The 25,620-nt window shown below is 36.4% G+C and overlaps 1 protein-coding gene across 1 annotated transcript in view; it reads left to right on the top strand.

The window, feature by feature from the left end:
• LOC121368777 overlaps positions 1 to 25,620 on the top strand; it is a 72,049-nt gene that overhangs the window by 8,916 nt on the left and 37,513 nt on the right. The window contains exons 5-23 of the mRNA XM_041493524.1: positions 279 to 551; positions 3,051 to 3,279; positions 4,349 to 4,532; positions 5,376 to 5,565; positions 6,900 to 7,051; positions 8,480 to 8,691; positions 9,245 to 9,359; positions 10,226 to 10,301; positions 11,484 to 11,721; positions 12,634 to 12,755; positions 15,736 to 15,939; positions 18,026 to 18,216; positions 18,814 to 18,939; positions 20,026 to 20,278; positions 21,009 to 21,125; positions 21,609 to 21,762; positions 22,444 to 22,576; positions 23,887 to 24,064; positions 24,872 to 25,068. Coding sequence (XP_041349458.1) covers positions 279 to 551; positions 3,051 to 3,279; positions 4,349 to 4,532; positions 5,376 to 5,565; positions 6,900 to 7,051; positions 8,480 to 8,691; positions 9,245 to 9,359; positions 10,226 to 10,301; positions 11,484 to 11,721; positions 12,634 to 12,755; positions 15,736 to 15,939; positions 18,026 to 18,216; positions 18,814 to 18,939; positions 20,026 to 20,278; positions 21,009 to 21,125; positions 21,609 to 21,762; positions 22,444 to 22,576; positions 23,887 to 24,064; positions 24,872 to 25,068 — 3,344 coding nt within the window. The remainder of the gene's footprint in view (positions 1 to 278; positions 552 to 3,050; positions 3,280 to 4,348; positions 4,533 to 5,375; positions 5,566 to 6,899; positions 7,052 to 8,479; positions 8,692 to 9,244; positions 9,360 to 10,225; positions 10,302 to 11,483; positions 11,722 to 12,633; positions 12,756 to 15,735; positions 15,940 to 18,025; positions 18,217 to 18,813; positions 18,940 to 20,025; positions 20,279 to 21,008; positions 21,126 to 21,608; positions 21,763 to 22,443; positions 22,577 to 23,886; positions 24,065 to 24,871; positions 25,069 to 25,620) is intronic.

Here is a 25,620-nt window from a genome sequence, read left to right as displayed (position 1 = left end):
ATCAAAGGCTATGGTATGTGCTATCCTGTCTGTGGGATGGTGCATATAAAAGATCCCTTGCTGCTAATCGAAAAGAGTAGCCCATGAAGTGGCAACAGCAGGTTTCCTCCCTCAGTATCTGTGTGCTTCCTTAGCCATATGTCCGATGCCATATATCCGTAAATAAAATGTGTTGAGTTTGTGGTTAAATAAAACATTTCCTTCCTTCCTTCATGAAAAGATAACATGATCCAAGTTTTTTACAATGTACTTATATTGATTTATGATATTTGTTTCAGTTGTTGAAGGAGAATACGCAGAGATTTTTCAAGAGTTAAAACAACAGCTCCGCCGTATTAGACCGCAGTCCCTCAATGGTGAGGTTTGGAACATGCCGGGATCACAGGCTGTGCTGCCGTCCAGTCTGAGGGCCATGATGGGAGAGCTTCCCGAGGTGAACCACACGAGATTTCAGAGAGTCACACAGTGGAAAACTTCACTGCAGGCAGAAGGCAAATCACAGAGAGAAGTGGATGATATTGTTAGGCAGGATTATGAGAGTTTTATTGAAGGTAATTCTGAAACATTTTTAAAAAGATTTTTGTCTTTTTTATTAAAACTAAATTTTGATTTGATACTGCCACTTATTATTTTAGCCGTAATTTAGTACTTTTATTATTGTTGTTACTATCATTTAAAGGGACAGACCCTAGTTTTTAAACACTAAGACATATTTTTCACTACTAAGCCGTTTATGATCACTGAAATCAAATATTACTTATATTTTATTGTTTGGATTATCCATCTCCGCACAACCGAAGTGTTTCTTATCACCCTGGTGTTTCTAATAGCACAAAATGCTTTTTTTCTTCATATTTTTAAAAATCGCATGTGCATCTGAGAAGTAATGGCTATGCATGGAGTCGTGTTTTAGTCTATTTTTAAAGGTATTTCAACATCACAGACTCTTGTTTCACTCTGTTGTATGCAAATTTGTTACAGGTTTGTAAATTAACAAAACTTAGTGTCCATTTTTACGGGTTGAAACTAGGGTCTAGGTGAAAAATATGCCTTAATGTTTAAAAACTAGGGTCCGTCCCTTTAATTATACTGTTTTTAATGATGGTTACTGAGCTGACTTGATTACCGTAATTTAACGCGTATAGCCCGCTGCACTGGATAAGTCGCATTGGGTAATAAATGGTTATTGAGTAAAAAAAGATGATCAGATAGCCCGGTCCGACACATAGCCCGCATTAGCTTAAGCGGTTAACGCCTGATGATGAAAACACCAGCCATTGTCAGCCAATGATCTTAATTACCGATATGCGTGTGTAGCTTCCATTGTTATTCTGCTCCGAGTGTTAGCTTGAACTGGCAAATTAGTGAACACAATTAGTGAGTTGTTTTCACCTTTAAAATGCTATGACTGAATTAGTATCATTTGTGATCGATTAGGTTAAATATGGATACAGCTGGTGCAGTTTACGTGTTCGTCAATATAAACAGTTCAATTAAATTTTGACATACCATGCTTTTTTCTTCTTTTTTTTTGTCTCAAAAAGATTGTATAACCTGCAGCAGCAGATAAGCCGCAGGGGACAATTTTCCATGTTTTAAAACGTATAGCCCACAGGTTATACACATGAAATTATAGTACATTAAGATATTTAATTTTGAAGCTTAGGCATGGTTGTATGAGTAAAAATGTATTCATCAAAAATATATTGGGTATTGGGTGTCAAGTAAAGCTTAGGAGACTTACTGGGTAAAACTCACATATTTATATATTTATTTCAAATTATGTTGTGCTTATATCGGATTATGGTTCAAGCACGCTATTATGGACACACACCTCAGTTATCTGGGCTGTCTGTCCATGACAGTGGGTGTGGATCCAGTACTCTCCAGCCATTAGAGCACATTAAGTCTGATGGTGTTAAAAAAGTAAAAGTTTGATTTGTTTAACAACACCACTAGAGCACATTGATTTATTAATCATCGGTTATTGTATGTCAAACATTGGTAATTTTTACTTATAGTCTTAGAGAGGAAACTGCTACATTTTTCTATTAGTAGCAAGGTATCTCTTTTTTTTTATGCACCATCCCACAGACAGGATAGCACATACCATCATGGCCTCTGATATATCCATCGTGGTGCACTGACTGGGATGCAAAATAGCCAGAGGGCCCACTAATGGAGATTGATCCCACACTGACTGCACATCAAGCAAGCCCTTTACAACCAGGCTACGTCTCGCCCCATGTTATTGTGTAACCACTACACTACCAAAGCCAGTTCAGTATAACTCATTATTACCCAAGCAATCACTCATAACATGGAAAATATTTTCCATATTTTCTCAGTGAGAAATATTCTGCATTAGTCTTAACGAACAATACTATTGGACAATTTGACGCTTACAAACCAATGACCTTGTCGGTACTAAATATGACGTCATCACGATTTGGTAAACACACAAAATGACGTCATGTAGTTTAAAGAGTTTGCGTTTACGGCTCTCTGTTTTTTGGTGTTAAATTTATAACAAAATGTCAATTTAATGCAATTCATTATAGATTTTGTAGCAGAATAAAAAGGAGTTTTGTTTTGGAAAATTATCTATGAATGTGATTAAATTACAAAGCTGCAGCAATTCTCAGAACAGTGCATAAAGTCGTTTCTATAAAGGTTGGCCTTTGTGCATGTGCGTCAAAAATAAAGGCTCTCACAGAAAAAATAGCTGAGGTAATAAATAGAATAACTAAGTCGGTACCAATCATTATAAAATTTATGTCCCTCGTGAAATAATTTTCATTTGTCACTCGCTAAAGCTCGTGATAACTGAAAATTATTTCACTCATAAATTTGATAATAACTGGTAACTCATTTGTTATCCTCTATTTATCAGACATTGTTTTGTTGTACAAGCCAGCAGGGCCATGTTCATAGTAAACAATACTATTTCATTTCTCTTTTATTTATCTAATGCCATTAGTATATAAGTATATTATGTAATATTATATACTGTTAGATCCATAATATATCAATTCGTGTGTGTTTTAAAGGGTCAGGAACTTGTGGAAACTTGTTGATTTGTCTGCGAGAGAGACACAAAGAGGAGAAGTTGGCCATCATGGACCGACTGCGAGGTCAGACTGTTACGATGATCGCGCTAGCCACTGAACGAGTTCACCTTGAACACCAGCTGTTTCTGCTGGACGAAGAGGAAGAATTCTACACAGCCGCTGTTGCTGTCGGTCTCGCAGAGAGAAGTCCACCAGTGAGGTGTCAAGGGTAAGATTCTTGTCTGTCTGTCCATCCATCCATCCATCCATCCATCCATCCATCCATCCATCCATCCATCCATCCATCCATCTATCCATCCATCCATCCATCCATCCATCCATCCATCCATCCATCCATCCATCCATCCATCCAAAATTAACCCACCCACTGACCCATGCATTCACCATCTATCTGTCCATCCATCTGTCCGTACATCCATCCATCCATCCATCCTTCCATCCATCCATCCATCCATCCATCCATCCATCCATCCATCCATCCATCCATCCATCCAAAATTAACCCACCCACTGACCCATACATTCACCATCTATCTGTCCATCCATCTGTCCGTACATCCATCCATCCATCCATCCATCCATCCTTCCATCCATCCATCCATCCATCCATCCATCCATCCATCCATCCATCCATCCATCCATCCATCCATCCATCCATCCATCCATCCATTCATCCATCCATCCACACATTCAATCATCCATTCATCCACACATCCAGTCATCCATATATCTAGCAATCCATCCATCCATCTATCCATCCATCCACCCACTCTTATTCCTATATTCTCTCATCCACCCAACCAAGATGCCAGCAATGGGGATAGAGGGGGGTGGGTGGGCAGATATATTAATTCACCTGGCTGGGTGAGCCATTGTATATAATCATCAGAGTTCGTGTTGTAGTGTCCCAGCTCTCCCATATACTTCTGATATTTATGGCTGAGGTGTCTCTTAACAAACATTCTTTTGTATTCTTTGATAAAGTCAGGGCTGTACCCTGATCAAAATCCAGGGGGGGGGGGGGGGGGGGGGGGGGGGCACGACTTTTTATAAACAAATGAAACGCTATACAAATTAAACCCTAAGATGTCTATGCTATTTTCTGGAGTAAAAAAACAAGAAAAAAGTGTGATTTGCAGGGGGGGGGACAATTTCCCCCCGCCCGGTACGGCCCTGAAAGTTTTTTAAAATCTGGATATCAGATCCGTAAACCTGAAAATATAAAAACTCTGGCCTTGTTTTGTTTGGCATAGATAAAGTTACTAAATGTTTTCTCAGGTATGCCTGGGACCGAGTTCGGTCAGAAGAACTGGCAGGTCAGCGCTTGTCCACCAGAAAGGGACACAAACCGGTCAAGTCCAGCAAGACACTGGATAAAGACAGTGGCAAAGGTCAAGGTCTCCTTGACTTGCAGCTCAGAGTGGTAGCCGAGGTTGAACGAAAGCAGTTTTATGAGAGAGAGGTAATTCTATCGACAATACACTAATGATTTTTATTTAGTATAAAACCATATGGGTTGAGACACACAATGCAATATTTCCCTAGGAAAACAAATAAGTCTATGCATGAAGTCCAAATGATTGTGGGTAATAAACAGAATACCCAACTCATTATTCAAGGCATATTGTCACAGACCATTGACCTACATGTGTATTACATGGTCTAACAAAGTATTACTTAAAAATTTATATATTTGATTTGTCCCTGAATGTACTTTATTCAACCATCTACATAACCACCATACTCCACTTATTAAGGATATTTTATAAAAATAATTGAATTATGGCAATGGTCCATAATTCAAAAACTAACATTGTTGAGAGGGTTGACATGGATTTCACTCCATCATGGTGTAGTTAAAGTGATGCAATAGCTAGATATGGTCTGTGAAAATTAATGTAATTTTGATTTATTATTAATTTTTAGAGAAATAAGGTCCCTAAATCTGTGACAGTATGCCTTTCAGTAGTACTGTTTTTCTTGTTCCCCGGATCAACTGCATATGGTATGACATATAAGCTGATGTCCAGTCACACCAAAATGAAACAAGGGACTGACAAGGTACCAAGTGGATTTGGTAAACTAAGATAATAAACAAGTTGGTGCCTTGGTTTTGTTCTTGAAATCAGATGAGGTCCATTATAATATGTCAACTTCAACTTCTCATTACTGCTAACAACTCAGTGCCTGGCCCGGTTTTGGTGGGGGAAAAAGCAACATTTCGCCCAAAATAATAGCATCTGACACTCATGATACAAGGCTAACTTGGTTTGATTGCTTTAGTATGTTGTTTTGTTGTTTTCAGGCTTTCATCTATATGCTTCAAGGCCATGAGACGAATGCCGCCATTATGTCAGCAGAGAAGCAGTCGACCAATGAGCGACATCGCAGGAAAATCATGTTACGAAACCAGCACATCAGCTGGCGAGAGTCTGTGAGAATGGAGAGTCACACCGCGGCAGATGACACCAACCACCTCAGTCGACTCCAGGATGGTCAGTTCTTTCAGCTTTATTTTCATTTAACTTGATATTCATGTTTAAATCCATATATCTCAGCTATCTGGGCTGTCTATCTGTGTACAAAATCCTGTCTGTGGGATGGTGCATATAAAAGATCCCTTGCTACTAATTGAAAAATGCTGCAGGTGTCTTCTCTAGGACTGTATGTCAAAATTACCAAATGTTTGACATCCAATAGCCGATGATTAATAAATCAATGTGCTCCAGTGGTGTCATTAAAGAAAACAAACTTTTGATTTTCATGTTTAAATCCACACATCTCAGCTATCTGTGCTGTCTGTCTGTCACCGGCCTCGGTGGCGCAGTGGTTAAGCCATCACACTACAGGCTGGTACCGGCTCCAACCCAGAGCGAGTTCTTAAGGACTCAGTGGGTAGGTGTAAGGCCACTACACCCTCTTCTCTCTCACTAACCACTAACCAAGTAACAACTAACCCACTGTCCTGGACAGACAGCCCAGATAGCCGAGGTGTGTGCCAAGGACAGCTTGCTTGAACCTTAATTGGATATAAGCACGAAAATCAGTTAATGAAATGAAATGTCTGTCTGTCTAGAAAAGTGGGCTAATGGTAAGTGGATAAACAGAGGGACATCGATCGGTGTAGTGGTCTTACACCTTACCACTGAGTTGTTAAAACTCCTTCTGTTGGAGCCGATAGTTTGGTTGTGAAATCAGTGCCTTAGTATTTTACGGCTGATTGTTTGACCACTACACCATCAAGGCCAGTGATGGTAAGTTCATTTTGTCACTGTTTTTAGACAGAATCAGTCTCAAGTGTTTTGGCACCAAATTCTGTTTGGGCTGGATCTAGCTCATTCGGTAGAAAGCTCATCTGAGGTGCCTGGGTCAAAGGATTTAATTCCCTTGGTGCCCTGTAACTTGTATATATCAAAGGTCATGGTATGTGCTGTCCTATCTTTGGGAAAGTGTATAAAAATTCCCAGTGTTCAGGGTTTCCTCTCAAGACTACTTGTCAGAATTGCCAAATGTTTAACATCCAATAGCCAATAATTAATAAAGATTAATAAGATTAATTGTGATCTGGTGGTGTTGTTAAACAAAACAAACTTGACTTTATATTACAAATTCTGTTTTTAAATTATTGACTCAAGTTCTTGAGGCACGTGCCTTTTATATATCATATAAAATGCATTTTGAGCTATTAAAAAGGACAACCAGGAACACATTGTATCTGCCAGAATTAATAATATAATCAACAAGTTCTAAATAAATGTGTAATTTAATGGTAAAACAAATGTATCACATTGATCAGTCATGTGTTTGTTTTTAATGCATGTTTTTTCAGCTGTGGCTATTCACTGGGTAGAGCAGCAGGCGAAAGCAGAGAAAAACTTCACAATTGTCGGTGACGCCGATTTAGCTGCGGTCATCTTAGCTGATTTGCAGGAAACCCAGGAACAAGAATTTGCAGCCAAACTGAAGGAAATTGTCAAGAAAGTACGTTATTTACATTAACAGTACATTTATTAATAAATTATTTGATGCTTATTTAATAAATTTGCCATTTATCTGATTTTAAGAATAAATGCTTCCCAACCTGATGTTGATGAGTTTACAGGACTCGAAATAACAAATTTGTTTCCTGCAGCAATCTTTTAAAGGGACATACCCTAGTTTCAACCCGTGAAAATTAACACTAAGTTTAGTTAATCTACAAACCTGTAAGACTTTTGGATAAAGTTACAGTTGAGTGAAACATGAGTCTGTGACTTTGAAATGGTGTAATAGACTAAAACTCAACTCCATAACTGTTACTTCTCAGACGCACATGCGTTTTTAAAAATACGAGAAATGCATTTTGTGATATTAAAACACCAGGATGACCAAAAACACTTCGAATGTACGGAAATTGATAATCTAAACAATAAAATCTAAGTAAAGTATGATTTAAGTTACCAAAAACGGTTATAATAGTAAAAACATATGCCTTAGTGTTTAAAAACTAGGGTATGTCCCTTTAAGGTTTTTGTCCTAGTCAACATGCTCACCTGTGGTAAATTTGAGCCTGTCTGCAGCGATTTTAAACCATTACCTTCTTCAACAAATACCAAATTAAAAACCTAAATATTATCCCTTCAACCAACAGCAGTCATTTTTATCCAGTGGCAACAGTTTGCCATCAGTATAGCCCTTGCAATTCATATGGCATCTACAACAGTTGCCATCGATGCCACTGTTAAGTTCAATCCTTGTTTTTACAATTTAATTATTTCCTTGAAAACTTCTTTAAAACCCAGAGACTTTTCCTAGTTGAGGAGAAAGGTCAAAACAGAAGAAAAAAAAACAGAGTTACACAGATTAAATCACTAAATATACACTGTGTATGTTCCTCTTCACTTAATGTCAACTACCTTTAAATATCTTTCTAAACTGAGTGTGTTCTGTATAGTGGTTGGTTAATTACATTCTTTTTCCGGGATCAAATGAAAATAACATCAGGAAAGCTAATGACGTCATTAGAAAGTGACATCATTAGCAATTGGAACAAACCAAGTTGACGGTTCAAGGGTTTACAGTTAGATTGTAGCTAGGTATTGTTTTTAAGAAATACCAAATATACAGTTAGTTCAGTAGAAAAACGGTTCAAATTACAATGGACATAAACATATGGAGTTTTTAGATTTGTGGGTGTCATTTCTTTGATGCCCACAAATGACAATATCACCCGCAAATCTAAACATTCCATTTAGTTATCTCCTAAATACCCTCTGATACAGTACATATTCATTTGTAGGTGCAGCAAAAACAAATTAACTTCTATAATAGTAGTCTGAAATTTTATACCGTATAGAAAAGTAAAAATAGGTCAGCTGCTGTGGAACCCTGTTTTTAAATTTCATTTGTTTCTCTTGATGCTTTCCACAGACACCTGACGACCTGTCCACGATGTTGAGAAGGGAAGCCAAAGCGCGGATCCTGGAGTTCTTTGACAACATCGCCACTGTTGTCCTCGGCGTGGCTGAAATCAGCGAGGCAGAGCGAGAGTATGTTGACGCACTGAAGGAGAAATACCAGGTCCTTAAAGACCAGATCTTTGTGTTCGCACTGAAGGATAAATTCGGAGGAGAGTGGGAAAGGTAAAAACCAGCTGACAAGAACTTTTAGTCCTATAAATACTGATGCCTTTATTTAAACACAATACTATAATGAGATCCTGTGCAGTTTTTTTGTACACAATACTATATAATGAGATCCTGTGCTGTTTTGTAGCTATATTTTGTGTCTGACTGTTGAATGCTTCAATATTTTGCTTTTATGTAAAGAGTGTTTTCTGTTTTGAACTATTGAAAGGTAGGCCTAAATTGTGCTACTTAAAACTGTTCTACATTAGCACTGATATCTTTATCTTTTGATATCGGAAACATGTGACTGTTAAAACTATAGTACATTTTTGGTTTAAATTAATTTAGTAAAAGACATTTAAAATGATATTCTGGTCTACTTAAATTATTGAAAAGTAGCGTTACTTTTGTACACGTAGAGTGATATGTTGCAAAGATATTTTAAATTATTTTTGGGGTCATCATTTTTACTCAGTAAGAATCACATTTATGATGCTTTCAACCTCTGTTAATTTAATGTAAAATTTAATTTGAGTAAGAGGATTCATGAATTTATCAAACATTCCAGAATGACTTCAGAAGAAAAAGAGAGAGAAATATTAAAATTGCGGAAAGAGGAAAAGGTCTTGAGAGGAGAAGGAAAACTTGAAGAAATGGCATCACTGATTGGTCCGCGGGCACAGGTATTGTACGAATGGAATTATCTTTGTGGTAGAGCATCGACCTGAAGTTTGACAAATCATAGGATGAAGAAACGTCAGTAGAACCATTTCCAGGGGCTTTCCCATTCGCTACTTTGAAAAAACTGTGCATCTAATTTATTCCTATTTCACTATCATTTTAATTTATTTCAACTAATTTGAAATGATAAAAATAACTTGATTGTATATATTATGTAGATAATTTTAAATCATTCTCATTCGAGACACTGAAACAGAATCTAGCTCAGTCGGTAGAGTGCTCGCCTGAAGTGTTTGGGTCATAGGATCAAACCACCACAGTGGACCCACTCTCTAGCTGGAGTTTTCCTCCATCTTAACTAGTGCTCCACACCTGACATACCAACGGTCGAAGTATGTGCTGTCCTGTCTGTAGGAAAGTGCATAATATAAAAGATATTTGCTGCTGATGAAAAAAAATGTAGCAGATTTCCTCTAAGACTGCATGTCAAAGTGACCAAATGTTTGTCATTCATTAGCTACTGATTAATAAATTAGTTTGCTCTAGTGGTATTGTTAAACAATAAGAAAGATTAACTTTCACTCAAAGCTGCGATATGGTTTTTTCCACAATTATTATAATTTCCTCCTCAACATTTTGAGGAGTGCAAATTTTCAGCCTTGTGTTTTCCAAACCAGAAGTCTTGGTTATACTTTGTTTTAAATCTAACAGCCACAAGCTGAAATGTATAATGTGACATCACTAAATTTTCCCGATTTTTCCAGTTTGATATTTGACTTGATAAGGCTTGCACCTTTTTTAATTTGTTAACATTTTTGTTCCCCTTCACATACAGTTTTGAACTACATGTTTATTTAATGAATTATAGGCCTTGCCATCGTTAGTGTTCATGCTGGGAGAAAGTAAAAAGTACAGCCTGTCGGAGGAATCGGGCTCTCTCGAATGTGAGTTTGTCCAAAATTATCTGATGTTTATAAAATCTTCATTTTATGCATTGCCAAGTCTTTTGTTCAGAATCTTAAATACGAAAATCTTGTGGCCATGTGTGCCATACATCTGTCATTTCCCATGAGCCTTTGCTGTGGGGGTGGGGCATAGCTCAGTGGTAAGGCACTCGCCTGGTGCGTTGTCGGTCGAGGAATGATGTCCATAGGTGGGCCTTTTGGGCTATTTCTCATCCAAGCCAGTGCACCACAACTGTTAAATCAAAGGCTATATTATTTATTACTCATATGGTTAAAAATATCTTGGTACATATCAAAGTGGTACGTCCCACTAGAACACCAAGTGGGACGTAACACTTTGATGTCACACGATGACGTCATCAATTGCCGCACCACCTTACAGGAACGTCAACGAAACGAGATGAGTGATATAAATTAAGATCGATTATGGGTAATAAACAGGATATTAAACTCGCTACCATTTCGTATCATGTTTATGTCCCTCTTGAAATAATTTTCATTGTCACACTCTAAAGCTCATGGCAATTGAAAATTATTTCACTCAGGACATAAACATGATATGAAATGGAAGCTTGTTTAATATCCTTTAAGTATGTACTATTCTGTCTGTGGACATAAAATATCCCTTGCTATCTTTTGTTGTGAACTTAGTCTGGTCATTTCAGAGATTCAAGTGGTTATTTCTGGGAATGCCTGGGTTTTTTTTCAAATATTATAATTACACTTTTGTAATAAATGTTTTGGCTCTTTATTTGACATTTAGTAAGCCATTACTAAAATGTATAACTTTCGGTTATTATATCTTGTCTCACTGTTAATTTTGGCTATATATTAATTGGGCTGTAGGTAATATTTACATTTTATTCTTTAAGGGCCTGTTCACACTTGTTATAATTTTCACGAGTGTTCAAACTATACACTAAGGGGAAGGGGGGTTAATACCAGTAGACACTTTTAACCAAGAACAAAATGTCAATAAAAATATACCTAAAGTTTGTAACATCTATATTTTTTATGGACACTTTTAGAAAGGAGAATGAGATAGCTGAAAAAAAAAGAAAAAGAGTATGTTAGGTACACTTGTGAAAATATTGAGTCAGTCATGTTTTGTCAAAAATATTACAATCAATAAAATATAACTTTCTTTTTTCTCTCTTTCAGCAAATCGACCAGGCATTAATATTCTTGCCGATTTGGGTGCCCGCTATGATGTTGAGGAGGACAGTCTGTTGTTATGGTTACGAACACCAACTGTGCAGTCTATGGCTGGCACCAGACGTCGTCTTACACTGCTAAAAATACAGCTAGAAAAACACACAGGCAAAACTGAGCAGAATTTTGAGGTTGCATTCATTTCTCTGGGACTTGTGGAAAGATTGCACAAAAACAGATACAACAGGTATTTAATCTTTTATAACCATTTATCAATAGAACATATGAAATATTAAATTTCCTGCACATTGTTTTTGAAATATTATATTAGGATAAAAAAAAATTATAATAAAAGTTTTTCTTTTATTTGTTTAATATATACACATTTATTTATGAGATTTCTTTATTTTATTTTTGTCTGTTCTGTTGAAATGTTGTTTCATTAAGTTAAAAGTAGTTTGTAATAATTTATGGTACATGTAAAATTAAATAAAATACTTATGTCCCTATTTTAAAGAGTGACCCATCTACCAACTGATCCACTCTTAAAAGAATTAGTGGGATTACAGCAAACCAAAAATATTTTTAATCTTTCACCTTTAGGTTTTTTTTTACTGTGTGAGCCATTGTGTTGAGGCTGCCTTTCCTAAATTGGTCTACACAGTTGAAAAGGTTGAGTCTGGTCGTGTGATTTTTGGAGGGTTTTGTCATTTCTTTACTTTAATACCACATGTTTTTTACTATAATGCACCTAATTTCCATATTTTTACACTTTTGTTAATTAATTGGATATTTTATTGCTGATATATTTTTCAGGTTTTGGTGTTAAACATTATTTTTTGTTTGTCCATCCATCCATCTCATCCCATCCATGCATTGATCCATCCATCCTCTCATCCATCCACTCATCCATCCAGCCATCCAGCCATTTATTCATCCATCCATGCATCGATCCATCAATCCATCCATCCATCCATCCAACCTCTCATCCATCCACTCATCCATCCAGTTAGCCAGGCATTTATTCATCGATCCATCAATCCATTCATCCATACGTCCATCCATCCATCTGTCTAATCTGACCATACATCCATCCATCCATCTGATTCCATCCATTTATTTATTCATTCATCATTCAGTGTTATGATTGTATTTACAGACAAGACGCTGACATAGAGAGACAAAATCGGCTGGCTGCAAAACGCGTCACTCTTAGACGGCGGAAACTCGATCAACATGAAAACACTGACAAAACTTTCAAGCAGAATCCCAAACCCAGTGGTAAATAGTTAAACAGAATATAAAAAAACCCACTTTATTTTATTACATGCTAATGGTTAAATACATATTTGTTGACATTTTTCACTCCTAGATATTTCTAAAAACCTAAAAGTCCTATTTCTAAAAGTCTGAGAATAGTAATATATTCTTTACACTAAAAATGAATACGTTATGGTTAATTCTATATGTTATAGAAGCATGATTGTGATGTGTGATAGAGCACATGATGTGTGATGGGCTAATGAACGCAGGATTTTTTCCCCATCCAATCCAGTGTCCAGCAACTGTCAGGATTTTTGATTGCATCAAGGAAGGAAGGAAGTATTTTGTTTAACGACACACTCAACTCATTTTATTTACAGTTATATGGCATTAGACATATAGTTAAGGACCACACAGATATTGAGAGAGAAAACATGCTGTCGCCACTTCATAGGTTACTCTTTTTTTATTAGCAGCAAGGGATCTTTTATATGCACCATCCCATAGACAGGATAGCACATACCACAGCCTTTGATGTACAAATTGAATCAAAGTCGAGTCGATGAAAGTTGTGTCCAAAATGCATGATTCCCAGTCTAGAGCTCGTCGCAGTTAGACGTGTTTGTTCACACTGCACGTGCTTTCGCTCGACTTGGGAATCCTTCACTTTTGTTGTTTTTGTCAGCGAAGTGAAGTTTTCTACTGGGATGTATGCGGCCATTGGAACTGATTGAACGCTGGAACCCTTCTCATTTCGACAGTCTGCACCACCAGGTTGGATTCTTTTTTAGCGAGATTCCTTGCCTCCACGTCATTTCTCCGTCTGACTATGTTGACTTGGGTTTTTTCGTGACTCGTATGACGGCCATTCTGCAGAACACCACGGTTGTTCGCGTTTAGTCTCTACATGTCCGAGCCTGTCCTAGCAGCACTGGAAGATTGACCGCCCCACTCTAAGAAGAAATAGGAAGCGGGGCCGGCCCCTACTACTCTTTTCTAGACTTTACTTTGTTTTATTGTGATACCATCTCGTATCCTCCGGAGTCGGGCCCGTCCGCACAACTATACCAACACATGATGACTGGACTATACCCTAGTCTGATTCTCTCTCTCGTTCAGACGGATCCGGCTTCTCAAGATCTGTATTTCAGCACAGCACTACACCTTCAACGTTTATTGACTGTCAATCTGGGGGTTTTCTTGACGGGATGCAACCCATCTCGTCCCTACAAGCTGTGCACCCTAACGGCCTTAACGAGGCCACTCATGTGGACATATAGATCGGACTTTAAACTTTTAGACCTTCGTTCAAAAGTTGATGTCGAAATTACTTTCTTTTTTTAATATTATTAAATAGTCCGATCCGCTCTTCTTTCTCTTATTTATTTTTGGACTGTCCTTCTAAAAATGCTCCAAATTATATAAATATTCGACCGAGCAGTCAATTCTTTTTATTTTTGGCTTGTAACTTTTTTTTTTCTCTTTTTTTTTTTTTTTTTTAATTCTATTAACTTTTTTACTAATTGCTATTTTCAAAATTCTGCTCATTTTCAACTCTACCCCCTACACTCAGAAAAGATAAAAGTCCTCATTGTGCCCAAATTTTTCAATTTATTTTCATGCTTATATCCAATTAAGGTTCAAGCACGCCATCCTGGGCACACCTCAGCTATCTGAGCTGTCTGTCCAGGACAGTAGGTTAGTTGTTAATTGGTCAGTGGTTAGTGAAAGAGAAGAGGGTGTAGTGGCCTTACACCTATCTGTTGAGCCCTTAAGAACTCACTCTTGGTTGGAGCCGGTACCAGGCTGCGAACCCTGTACCTACCAACCAGCCTGTAGTCCGATGGCTTAACCACTGCACCACCGAGGCCAATTTAATTACATAGCTACTTTTTCAGTAGTAGTAGACTGTGTTGTGGCAGCAGGTTTCATCTCCTTCTGAGGGGGGCAGGACGTAGCCCAGTGGTAAAGCGCTCACTCGATGTGCGGTCGGTCTGGGATCGATCCCCACCAGTTGGCTCATTGAACTGTTTCTCATTCCAGCCAGTGCACCACGACTGGTATATCAAAGGCTGTGGTATGTACTACCCTGTCTGTGGGATGGTGCATATAAAAGATCCCTTGCTGCTATTCAAAAAGAGTAGCCCATGAAGTGGCGACAGTGGGTTTCCTCTATCAATATCTGTGTGGTCCTTAACCATGTGTCTGACGCCATATAACCGTTAATAAAATGTGTTGAGTGTGTCATTAAATAAAACATTTCTTTTTCATTTTTCATCTCCTTCTCCTGAGTATCAATATATTAATATGTTAGACACCACATATAGCCATGGTTTAAAATGTGCTGAGATGTTGTAAAACAAATATTCTTTTCTCCCTTAATAAACACTGTAATTTATTGTTTATATAGAGGATAATAAATGAGTTACCAGTTATAATAAAATTTATGTCCCAAGTGAAAATTATTTCACAAGGGACATAAATTTTATAATAATAGGAATCAAGTTTGTTATTCTATTTATTACCCTAGCTATATTTTTTCTAAAAGCTTTTATTTTCAATATGCATACATGCACATGTAGCTTATATAGAAACAATGTGAATCACTTTACACACTGTTCTGAGTATTACTGTAACTTTGTATTTTAATTATGTTCACAGATAATTTTCAAAAACACAATATTCTATATATAAAATGTGTAATGAATTGCTTTAAACTAACATTTTATTACAAGTTTAACACTGAAAACTGAAAGCCGTAAACGCAAACTCTTGAAACTACATGACATCATTTTGTGTGTTTGCCAAATCGTGATGACGTCATATTTAATACTGCCAACGTCATTGATTTATAAGCTCCAAATCATCCAATAGTAGTGTATGTAACACCAATGCAGACTATTTTTTACTGAGAAAATATTTAAAATATTAAACATATTTTCGGATGAGTGACCACTGGGGTAATAAACTTACTTACGACTAGTTGTCTATGTTACAGGTGATCTGTATGACCAGCGACTGGCCTGCGTGATGGAGGTACAGCAGCTTCATGACGAGGAACGCGAACTGCTTCTGAACTTCCTCCAGGACGACTCTTTTGCCGACCTCATAGAGGCTGCCGACATGATGTCACATGAGGAGCGTCAGTTGAGGCTTTGTGAGCTGTCGGGAAAGAGAGAAAAACTGAACCTAGATAACCAGGGTGTGTGTATTTTCATTGATATCTTTTCCTGAACTTCCACCAGGTGTGTGTATTTTCATTGATATCTTTTCCTGAACTTCCACCAGGTGTGTGTATTTTCATTGATATCTTTTCCTGAACTTCCACCAGGTGTGTGTATTTTCATTAATATTTTTTCCTGAACTTCCACCAGGTGTGTGTATTTTCATTGATATCTTTTCCTGAACTTCCACCTATTTATTTGTTTTCTTCACCTGAAATACCAGGTCTTCCATCAGTCAGTAAGAGCTGGTTTAACCTTTAGACTACTGGATTAAGTTTTTTGACAAAAACCATGTTGAGTGGGTACAAGTTTATAATTTTTACTCACATATATTCACTTAAATAATTTATAAATACATAAAATAAAGTTGATATTTGAATCGGTAAGTATTATTTTCGTGAGTTTTTATAATTTTTATGATATTTTAGATCAGTTAATGTTGACTAAAATTAGACAAAAAATCGAAAAAGTTGTGTTTACTTACCGACATTTGTGGCCAGCTGTCCAGTATTTATGTCTATTATTACCGATAACAGTGGTACTTTTTTTCTGACAAGTATTAAAAAAAAAACCCCAACTACAATTCATATCCCAATATTTGGTGATTTTCTTTTTTGGTAAAACGATCAAATTTATTATCAAATTAGCTATCACAATCAGCTATCGATCCCTGAAATCAGTGTGACATGCCACCATTGTTGTTAAGCAAAAATACTTGCCAAAAACCACTTTTTCAACTCAAAATTACAAGCTCTTTTCAAAACAAAAACAAAAACTTAAAGATACAGGAAGTTGAGTTGTCTTCTGTTTCTTGTTATACAAGTCTTTCCGGTGAGTGTCGTGTGCAAATGACGGGAAATATGAATTGGGGGATGCACTGTATACAGTGTACAGTATGTCGACTGGCGTGACGTATGGCGAGATATCTCACCTGCAGTAGTCAAAAGGTTAAGAAATGATCATGTAGGGGAGCAGGAGACAATACCCATGACAAATGAAATAAAACATATAATTAAACAAAGTATGCATATATGGACTGTATGCAAACAACAGTTGTAGTAGACTCACCAGGCATGAAATAATATTGCTTAAAGTTTGGGGCACTTCGAAAAAATTTGGGGTAGGACGTTGCCGATTAGGTTATTTGTCATTTCAAACAGTCCACCACAACTGGTATATTAAAAGCTTTGGTATGTGCTATCCTGTCTGTGGGATGGGCATATAAATTGAAAAATATAGCGGGTTTTCTCTCTTAGACTATGTCAAAATTACCAAATGTCTGACATCTAGTAGCCAACGATTAATAAATCAATGTGCTCTAGTGGTGTCATTAAACAAAACAAACTTTACTTTTGAAAGTTTTTAAACCAATGAGATACTATTTGGTCTTATGTAGTGCTGTCTTTTTTAATCTTTTAGTTCTAAAATCTGATGCCATTTAGATATTATACAAACCTTGCCATTTAAGGGGAGCTATCACCCTTGCTCCCCATCAGTGCCCTGAGACTAGTTCAAGGATCATATGGCATCAGTATCATGATAATATCTTAAATGTCTCCCTGTAATTTAAGTTACGGAAACAATAAATCTCTCACAGCGAGATCTGATTACGTACTGCTACCTTTCAGCTCTTTGTTCTAAATTCTGTACAGGCTTCATTCATTCATTTCAACTTATTTCCATGCTTATGTCCAATTAAGGTTCAAGCACGCTGTCCTGGGCACACACACAGCAGCAATCTGGGCTGTCTGTCCAGGATAGTGGGTTAGTTGTTAGTGGTTGGTGAGAGACAAGAGAGTGTAGTGCTCTTACAGCTAACCATGGAGTCGTTAAAATTCATTCTGTGTGGGAGCTGGTACCAGGCTGCGAACCCAGTACCTACCAGTCTTATATCCAATGGCTTAACCACAACACCACAGAGGCCAGCCAGACTTTAAAAAAAAAAAATTCTTAGTTTTTTTGATGTATTAGATAGTTTGTTGAGGTTTTTGGGGTTTTTTTTGGGTTTTTAAAGTTACAGGCCGGCTAGACTTACTGGGTTTTTTTAATTATATATATTGGCAGATGACCAAGATGAATACCAGTCTATTTTGGAAGAGGCTGCTGCTGTCCAATTTGTCTGTAAGAAAGTGAGTCTGAAATCACCGTCTGCTTTGTCCGTGCCCGTCGACGATATAGCGTCGGCCATTTTGTCAGATCTTCAGCACAGCCAGGACTGTCGACTCCATGACATTCTGCAGGAACTTGGAAACCATGTGAGATGAATTTGCATTTGTTTACCATTGATCATGGAATAGTTGTTGTTATTGTTATGGCATTAGTGATATCACATTAATTTGTCTTTTGCATCGAACAAACCTGAGAGTTATTGCTCGATCAGAGTGCAGGTTGCATGTTTAATTCCTTTCTTTTTTTTTCATTTTGATATCTTTTTTTTCTTCATTAATTCACAGTATTTGTTCATGTATTCTTTTAATTAAATGTTTTTGTTAGAGCAAAGTAAATCCTGACCATTCATTCATTCATTCATTCATTCATTCATTCATTCATTCATTCATTCATTCATTCATTCATTCATTCATTCATTCATTCAGTCAGTCAGTCAGTCATTCATTCAGTGTGTTAAGCATGTCTTTTCCAATTAATTGTTTTTGTTGAACATTTTCTTTGAATAGAGCAAGGTAATTCCAGTTATTATTAATTCATTAATTCATTCATGTATAGTATTAGGCTTTTTTCTTTGAATTTTTTTTTTATCCAGAATGAAATTATTCCATTCATTCATGCATCTATTCATCAAGTGTATTAGGTATGTCTTTTTCAGTTAATTAAATGTTTTTGTTTCGGTACAGAGTGAGGAAGAGTTGCAGCACCTGTGGGTGAAGGAATCCCATGACCGCCAGATTAAGTTGGTGAATAACGTCTTTGACGTTCTCACTGCTTACGAAGGAGTAGGAGGAGAGAAAGATTTGTTACAGGTTTGTGTGCCTTACACCATACCAATCTCTAATGACGTCACACACATACAATTTGTATGGCTTTGTCATGACATTACTGTCTCAGACTATTAAAGTCTCGAGTCTAGACTCTAAAAGTTTTATAAGCACCAGGCCACTGGCTTATTCAGTAGGGCGAGTGATTGAAGGTTGCTCGCTACACTGGTTTTTCTGCTTAACAGTAGATGAATGTGATATGACAAAAGTCAGTGGTACCAGTCAAATTGTTCGCGAGTGCTCTGCCTCCTGAACATGCCATAGTCTTCATCACAGATGATTTTGTTAATAATTTCAATTTGTGGGCAGGGTGTAGCCAGTGGTAAAGCGCTTATCTGATGTGCAGTCGGTCTAGGATCCATCCCCATCGGTGGCCCATTGGGATATTTCTCTTTCCAGCCTATGCGCCATGACTGGTATATCAAAGGCTGTGGTATGTGTTATCCTGTCTGTGGGATGGTACATATAAAAGATCTCTTGCTATTAATAGAAAAATGTAGCAGGTTTCCTTTCTAAGACTACATGTTAGAATTACCAAATGTTTGACATGAAATAGCCCATGATTAATGAATCAATTGCTCTAGTGGTGTCATTAAACAAAACAAACTTTTTAAATACATGAAAAGAAAAAGAAGTGTTTTGAAAATAACAAAAATGTTCAATTTTTTGTGCATTTTACAAAATAATTGTTAAATAAACAAAATTAAATAAAACTTGTTGTAGAAGTGAAGAATGTCTGATCTACAAACAATAAAATCATATTTTCACAATTGGTGACATATAAACACACATCCTATAAAATGGATCTCCAACTACTAGAGACAGATTAACACAAACATAATCAAATATAGAGTTCAGTAGGATGAACACCAGTAATCAGTTTTGTATAGTCATTAAGGTCAAGGTCATGGAACAAATAATAACGCTTCACTTGATGTTATCTTTTGATTTCATAATTCACCATATTTTATTATAATTCTGATTTTCGAAATGCTCTTCTATTTTTAAAAATGCAATTACTGTAATGATAATAAAATCAATGTTTCGCTTACCTTTGATTTCCTGTTGTAGATTGTTGATGAAAAGTACTCAGCATTGCGAGACAGGCTGCTGTTGGAGAGTCTGCGACAGAATCATGGCGATGTGACGATGTCGTCCAAACAGATGAAGCCGATGCAGCAGCAAGGCTTGTCGTACTGGAACGAGAACAACCAGACAGGACTTGTTGATCTACTCGGCGCAGACTTCAAACCGACTGATAGCATCGTATCATTGATGGGAGTTAACAGGCGAGAGTGGGCACAGTGGCTCATGGATCAAAAAGGTAAAAAGTTATTTTATTATTATAAAAAAAAATTAATTATATATTTGTGTTTCTGGTGATTCTAATATTTTGGTAATAGTTCGAACTTGATTTTATTTCATAATTTATTTTGTTCATACATATGAAATTATTTGGAGGTAAACTAGTTTGGGCAACTACAAATGTTAAAACAATCAGCAACACATTGAAATTGATATTGGTGTCGTGGTTGAGCCATTCGACATGAGGCTGGTAGGTACTGGGTTCACAGCCTGGTACCAGCTCCCACCCAGAGTTAGTTTTAACAATTCAATGGGTAGGTGTAAGATCACTACACCATCTTCTCTCTCACTAACCACTAACAACTAACCCACTGTCTTGGACAGACAACCCAGATAGCTGAGGTGAGTGCCCAGGACTGCGTGCTTGAACCTTAATTGGATATAAGCACGAAAATAAGTGCAAATGAAAAAAAATACGATATTCTAAACCAGAAAATGTATTTAATATGTAATTTCCATCGTTAAAGAGGCTCAGTAATAGTCAGAAACATTTTACAATTGCAGCTTACTTCTTAATCCTAGATGCTTCAAAGTTAGCAATCATTTTAAAAAATTCAGTATTTGACTTTACTTTTTTGTCATAACAGTTGTAAATTAAAATAAAAAAAGTTCCTTTTTTCTCTTTTTTTTTTATAAATAGTTTTTAAATTTGTTTTAATAATATCTAATACACTCTATTTGTTGTTTAGGCTGTGACACAGTACTGCAGGAAAAAGAATCCTCTGAAGTGACTGCAGAACTAATCATAGGAGAACTGTTTGACAGGTTCAACAGCGAGAAGACGTTCATTAAAGACACACTCAAAGGTAATACGTCATATCAAGCGCTCACTCAATGCACGGTCGGTGTGAGATCGATCCCCGTCGGTGGCCCCATTGGGTTATTTCTCGTTCCAGCCAGTGCACCACGACTGGTATATCAAATGCCGTGGTATGTACTACCTTGTCTGTGGGATGGTGCATATAAAAGATCCCTTGATGCTAATCGAAAAGAGTAGCCCATGAAGTGGCGACAGTGTGTTTCTTCTCTCAATATCTGTATGGTCCTCAACCATATGTCTGGCACCATTTTACCTTAAATAAAATATGTTGAGTGTGTTGTTAAATAAAACATTTCTTTCTGTCATATCAACCTCAGTGACTTAGTTATTAAACTATTGGCTTTAAGACTGACAGGTACTGGATACACATACTTAAAAAAAATTAAGTAAAAATGGCTAATAAAAATTATACATACCTGTAAGTGATAAAAATGCAACGCTAGAATTTATTTTTTATTTTGTGTACAAGGTTCATATGGAAGGATCATGACACCAAATGATCGGGAAGTCCTACTCTCTCGCCTGAACAGGGAAGTCACTCTTGTTGGAAAATGTGAAAAGTTCAAGATGGCTGCCATTCATGCTGGATTGTTGGAGAGGCAGACTATTGCCAAAAATTGCTGGTAAAATAAATATACATTTTATGGTAGCTTATAGTTACTGTAATATGTTAGTAATTATGATAATTTTAATTGGCTCTGGCAATTTATCCATTTTTGACAGAGTTATGGCCCTTGAACTTAGGAGATATGAAAATTTGTTTTCCAGACTTTTTTTTGCAACTGATCAAATTTGACTTTCATGACAATTTACCAGACTTTGTTTTGGCAATGCCCGGAGATACTGAGCTAAAATTTTGTAAATAGCTTATCATGTTCTGTTACAGATCAGGTTTGACTTTTATGGCAATTTACCTATTTTTCATGGTGTTATGGCCCTTGAATTTAGGAGATACTAAATTTTGCAGGGCATGGTAGGGGACATGTATTGCTTTAGCAGGTTTTTCTTGAATTAGAATTAGACACAGACAGAGGAAGCAGTAAATGCATTCAAAGGTTGAGTGCAGACCTCAATGGAAATTTGGCAGCCATTTTGTTTTATTTTTAATTATTATATTTTTGGATGGAAATATTTTGTGCGTAACTTGTTCAATGTAATATTTTCTTCATGTTTTTAACCTTTAGTAGGCTATGATCTAAGTGCACAATTATACCTGCACCCAAGAAAGGCAGTAGAAATTATGTAAATGATTACCAAGGAATATTTCCTGTCAGTGCCAAAGCTTTGATTTGTTTTGTGACTAGTCTTGCTGGTGATCGGAGTCGATACAGCACACTGGCAGAGAATGAGTGGGCGGAGCTGATGTCCGGTAATAAACCAGCCAAGTCAAAGACTTCAGTCGAGGTGGTCCAGTCATCAGAAAGACTCTTACTCCAGGTATAGCTGGAGATTTTTAGATATTTAATTTCAAATGTTTGTAAAAATGTGCTTAATTAAATTTCGGGATTTCTGCCAGAGGGTAAAACGGGTATGGCGCCATACCCAAATGTTTTTGCAGATTTTATTATTTTCTTAACCCTAACCTTAAACATAACCCATTTTCTTTCTGGGAAAGGCAGCCCCCCCCCCCCCCCCCCATACTCCCTATCGACTGATTTTGCATTCAGCACACACATTGTAAATATTCAATCTCATTGTGCCATACCCAAATATTTCTTTCTGGCAAAAACACTGGCTTTATTTATATTTGTTGTTGTTTAACAGAAGAAAAATATACAAAAACAAGGAACTTAAGGGGTTTTTTTTAAAACTCAAACTAAATATACAACTTTAGCTGAAGTTAAAAAGACTTTTGTTTTAAATCTTAAAATGACCCAGTTCCATACAAAGCATCAATGAATGAAAATATTCATGGTGCAGTTTAGTGTAAAATGTCATCTTTTAACGTTTTTAGACCACTCTGTATCACTCTTATAATACAATATTTTATTATCCATATAGTTCAAGATATTCAGGAAAATATAACCAGTATGACCCACATGTGTCATAATGATTTCACGTGCACAAAGAATGACATCATTTTGTGAAACGACGTCATAACTTAATGCAGCTTTCCCAGTGTAAAAGCTTATCAAAATGACATCTTTTCTGAAAATGACATCGTTTTGTCATCTCTTTTGAGTAATGTTTCAAACGTTTTGACATGGCCCTAGTTTGTTATTCATGAAAATAATATTTTGAATAATGTGGATAATAAAGAAATTATTATACTCGCGTGTGAATCGTACTGATTTTACGAAACTCGTGTCAGGATTCATGTATTACTCTCGCCTTCGCTTGGGTAATACAATAATCCTGACACTTGTTTTGTAAAATCATTACGACACACAAGCTCATATAATAATCTCTATATATTCACTTGTGTATACATTATTTCTCTGTATTTATATTATATTTATTTTTCTTACTTAGCTCCTTATGAAGAAGATTTTTGTAAAAACAAATATGTTAATATTTTATGTTTCAAACAGTTAAAATACCACTGGGGTATATGTATATTCCACAGGTGCATATCAACCATATAATGGGGATTTTATTTGTTTTGGTATAACCACTGTGCTCGTAATCTTACATAGTATATCAAACAAGCAGTTTTTATGGTTAACTGTATTTTCCCTGGGTTTTTTAATTTAATGAGTTTTGTGAAAACACTTTAAAAGCTTGTATATATTTTCTTTTTTTCGTAGAACAACATATTGGCTTTACTGAACAGTCTGCACCAAGGAGAGAGGCAGCTTCTCTTGAATTTCCTTGACAGTAAGAAGGATGTCAGTGATATTCAGAACATCGCCAGGATCATCTCTGAACAAGAACGCTCTGACCAACTGATGATGCTGAAAAACCAGAGAAACAAGTTGCAAACTGGTATAGTGTTAAAAAAGCTGATTACACTGCAAAATATAATTACAAGAACAGCGGGGGGGGGTGTCTAGACTGGTGACTAAAGTTATTTTTTCATTGAAGATACTTGTTAAGTGTATGGAAGAGAAATGGCATTTTAAAATAAAATTTATTTCATGTAATATTTTTTTCTCAGTAATTAGATAATAGAGGTAACGGTAAGACTTTAAAAAATAATAATAATTCATGAAATATTTTTTTGGTTCCTTAACCAGGTGTGTGCTCAGAAATTTTAGCGGGGGGTCTAGATTATGGCGACCATTGTTGTGGGGGTTTGAGTCGAGCTTCTTCAGAAAATATATTGTGAAAAAATAAAAATTGCTTGAGCAGGGAGGGAAGGAGGGTTATCGCCTGGCTACAGCAGAAGGAAGTTATTGTTATAAAAATATATATCATATTAAACAAAAATTAAAGGAATAGAATTTGTTTTCAGTTTAAAATAATTTTTCATGCATTATTTTATTCAGAACAACCCATCTTTTTGGTTGTTAGATGTCTTCACATTGCAGTAAAAAAAAAAAAAAAATTCAGGCTAGTGTAATATAGAGACTACTTACTAAAAATAGATGATTTTAAGCATTCTTCCATTTCATAAAGAATCAGATCTCACCTTGTCATGGAAAAATCTCAAAATTTACCTAATTAGTTGTAGCCAGATCTTGTAATAATAATGTATTAAAAGTAATGGTTGGTTAATCTAGCTGCAATAGTATGAGAAACATTAATTATATAACTTAGCTCAAGACTTCATCATAGACTTTTATTTGATAGACAATGTTAAAGAAAACGCTGCGATCCTGGAAGAAGCTGCTGTGATAAAGAGAGAATGGCGACGTTCCAGACTGTGTCGTGGTGACCAGAGCACCGATGAGGTCACAGACATTGATGCTGGAGTATCCCTGCTGGCTGATCTACTTCAACAGCAGAACTCGGACGCAGAACTTCATCTCAGAAAGTTTTTAACTCAGGTATGTTTTCAAATAATTATCAAGTTGAATCAGGATCTAGAAGTTTGTTTGTTTTGTTTAATGACACCACTAGAGCATATTGATTTATTAATCATCGGCTGTTGGATGTCAGATATTTTGTAATTTTAACATAGTCTTAGAAAGGAAACCTGCTACATCTTTCCATTAGTAGCAATGGATCTTTTATATGCACCACCCCACAGACAGGATAGCACATACCACAACCTTTGGTATACCAGTCGTGGTGCACTGACTGGAACAACAAATTATCCATTGAGTCCAACGACCGAATTAGGATCTTGCCCTGAGTGTATAAAAGTTTTAAATTCTAGACTGAAGTCTCTAATAATGTCTTGAGTCTTTAATGTCATGGCAACACATACAAGTTACATGTTGAATCTTGACTCTAAAGTTTTATAACCCCAGTGCCTGGCTATATTATTTTGATGCTTATTTTAAGAGATCACATATCATACATTAACTCATTTTCTACCCATTTTTTACTTACAGCCTTTTGTCTCATTTTGTACTTGATTTTTACTTATTGCCTTT

The sequence above is a fragment of the Gigantopelta aegis genome, chromosome 3 (genome assembly GCF_016097555.1).
Source record: "Gigantopelta aegis isolate Gae_Host chromosome 3, Gae_host_genome, whole genome shotgun sequence".
Taxonomy (NCBI): Eukaryota; Metazoa; Mollusca; class Gastropoda; order Neomphalida; family Peltospiridae; genus Gigantopelta; species Gigantopelta aegis.
This window is presented reverse-complemented; position numbering and strand designations above follow the sequence as displayed.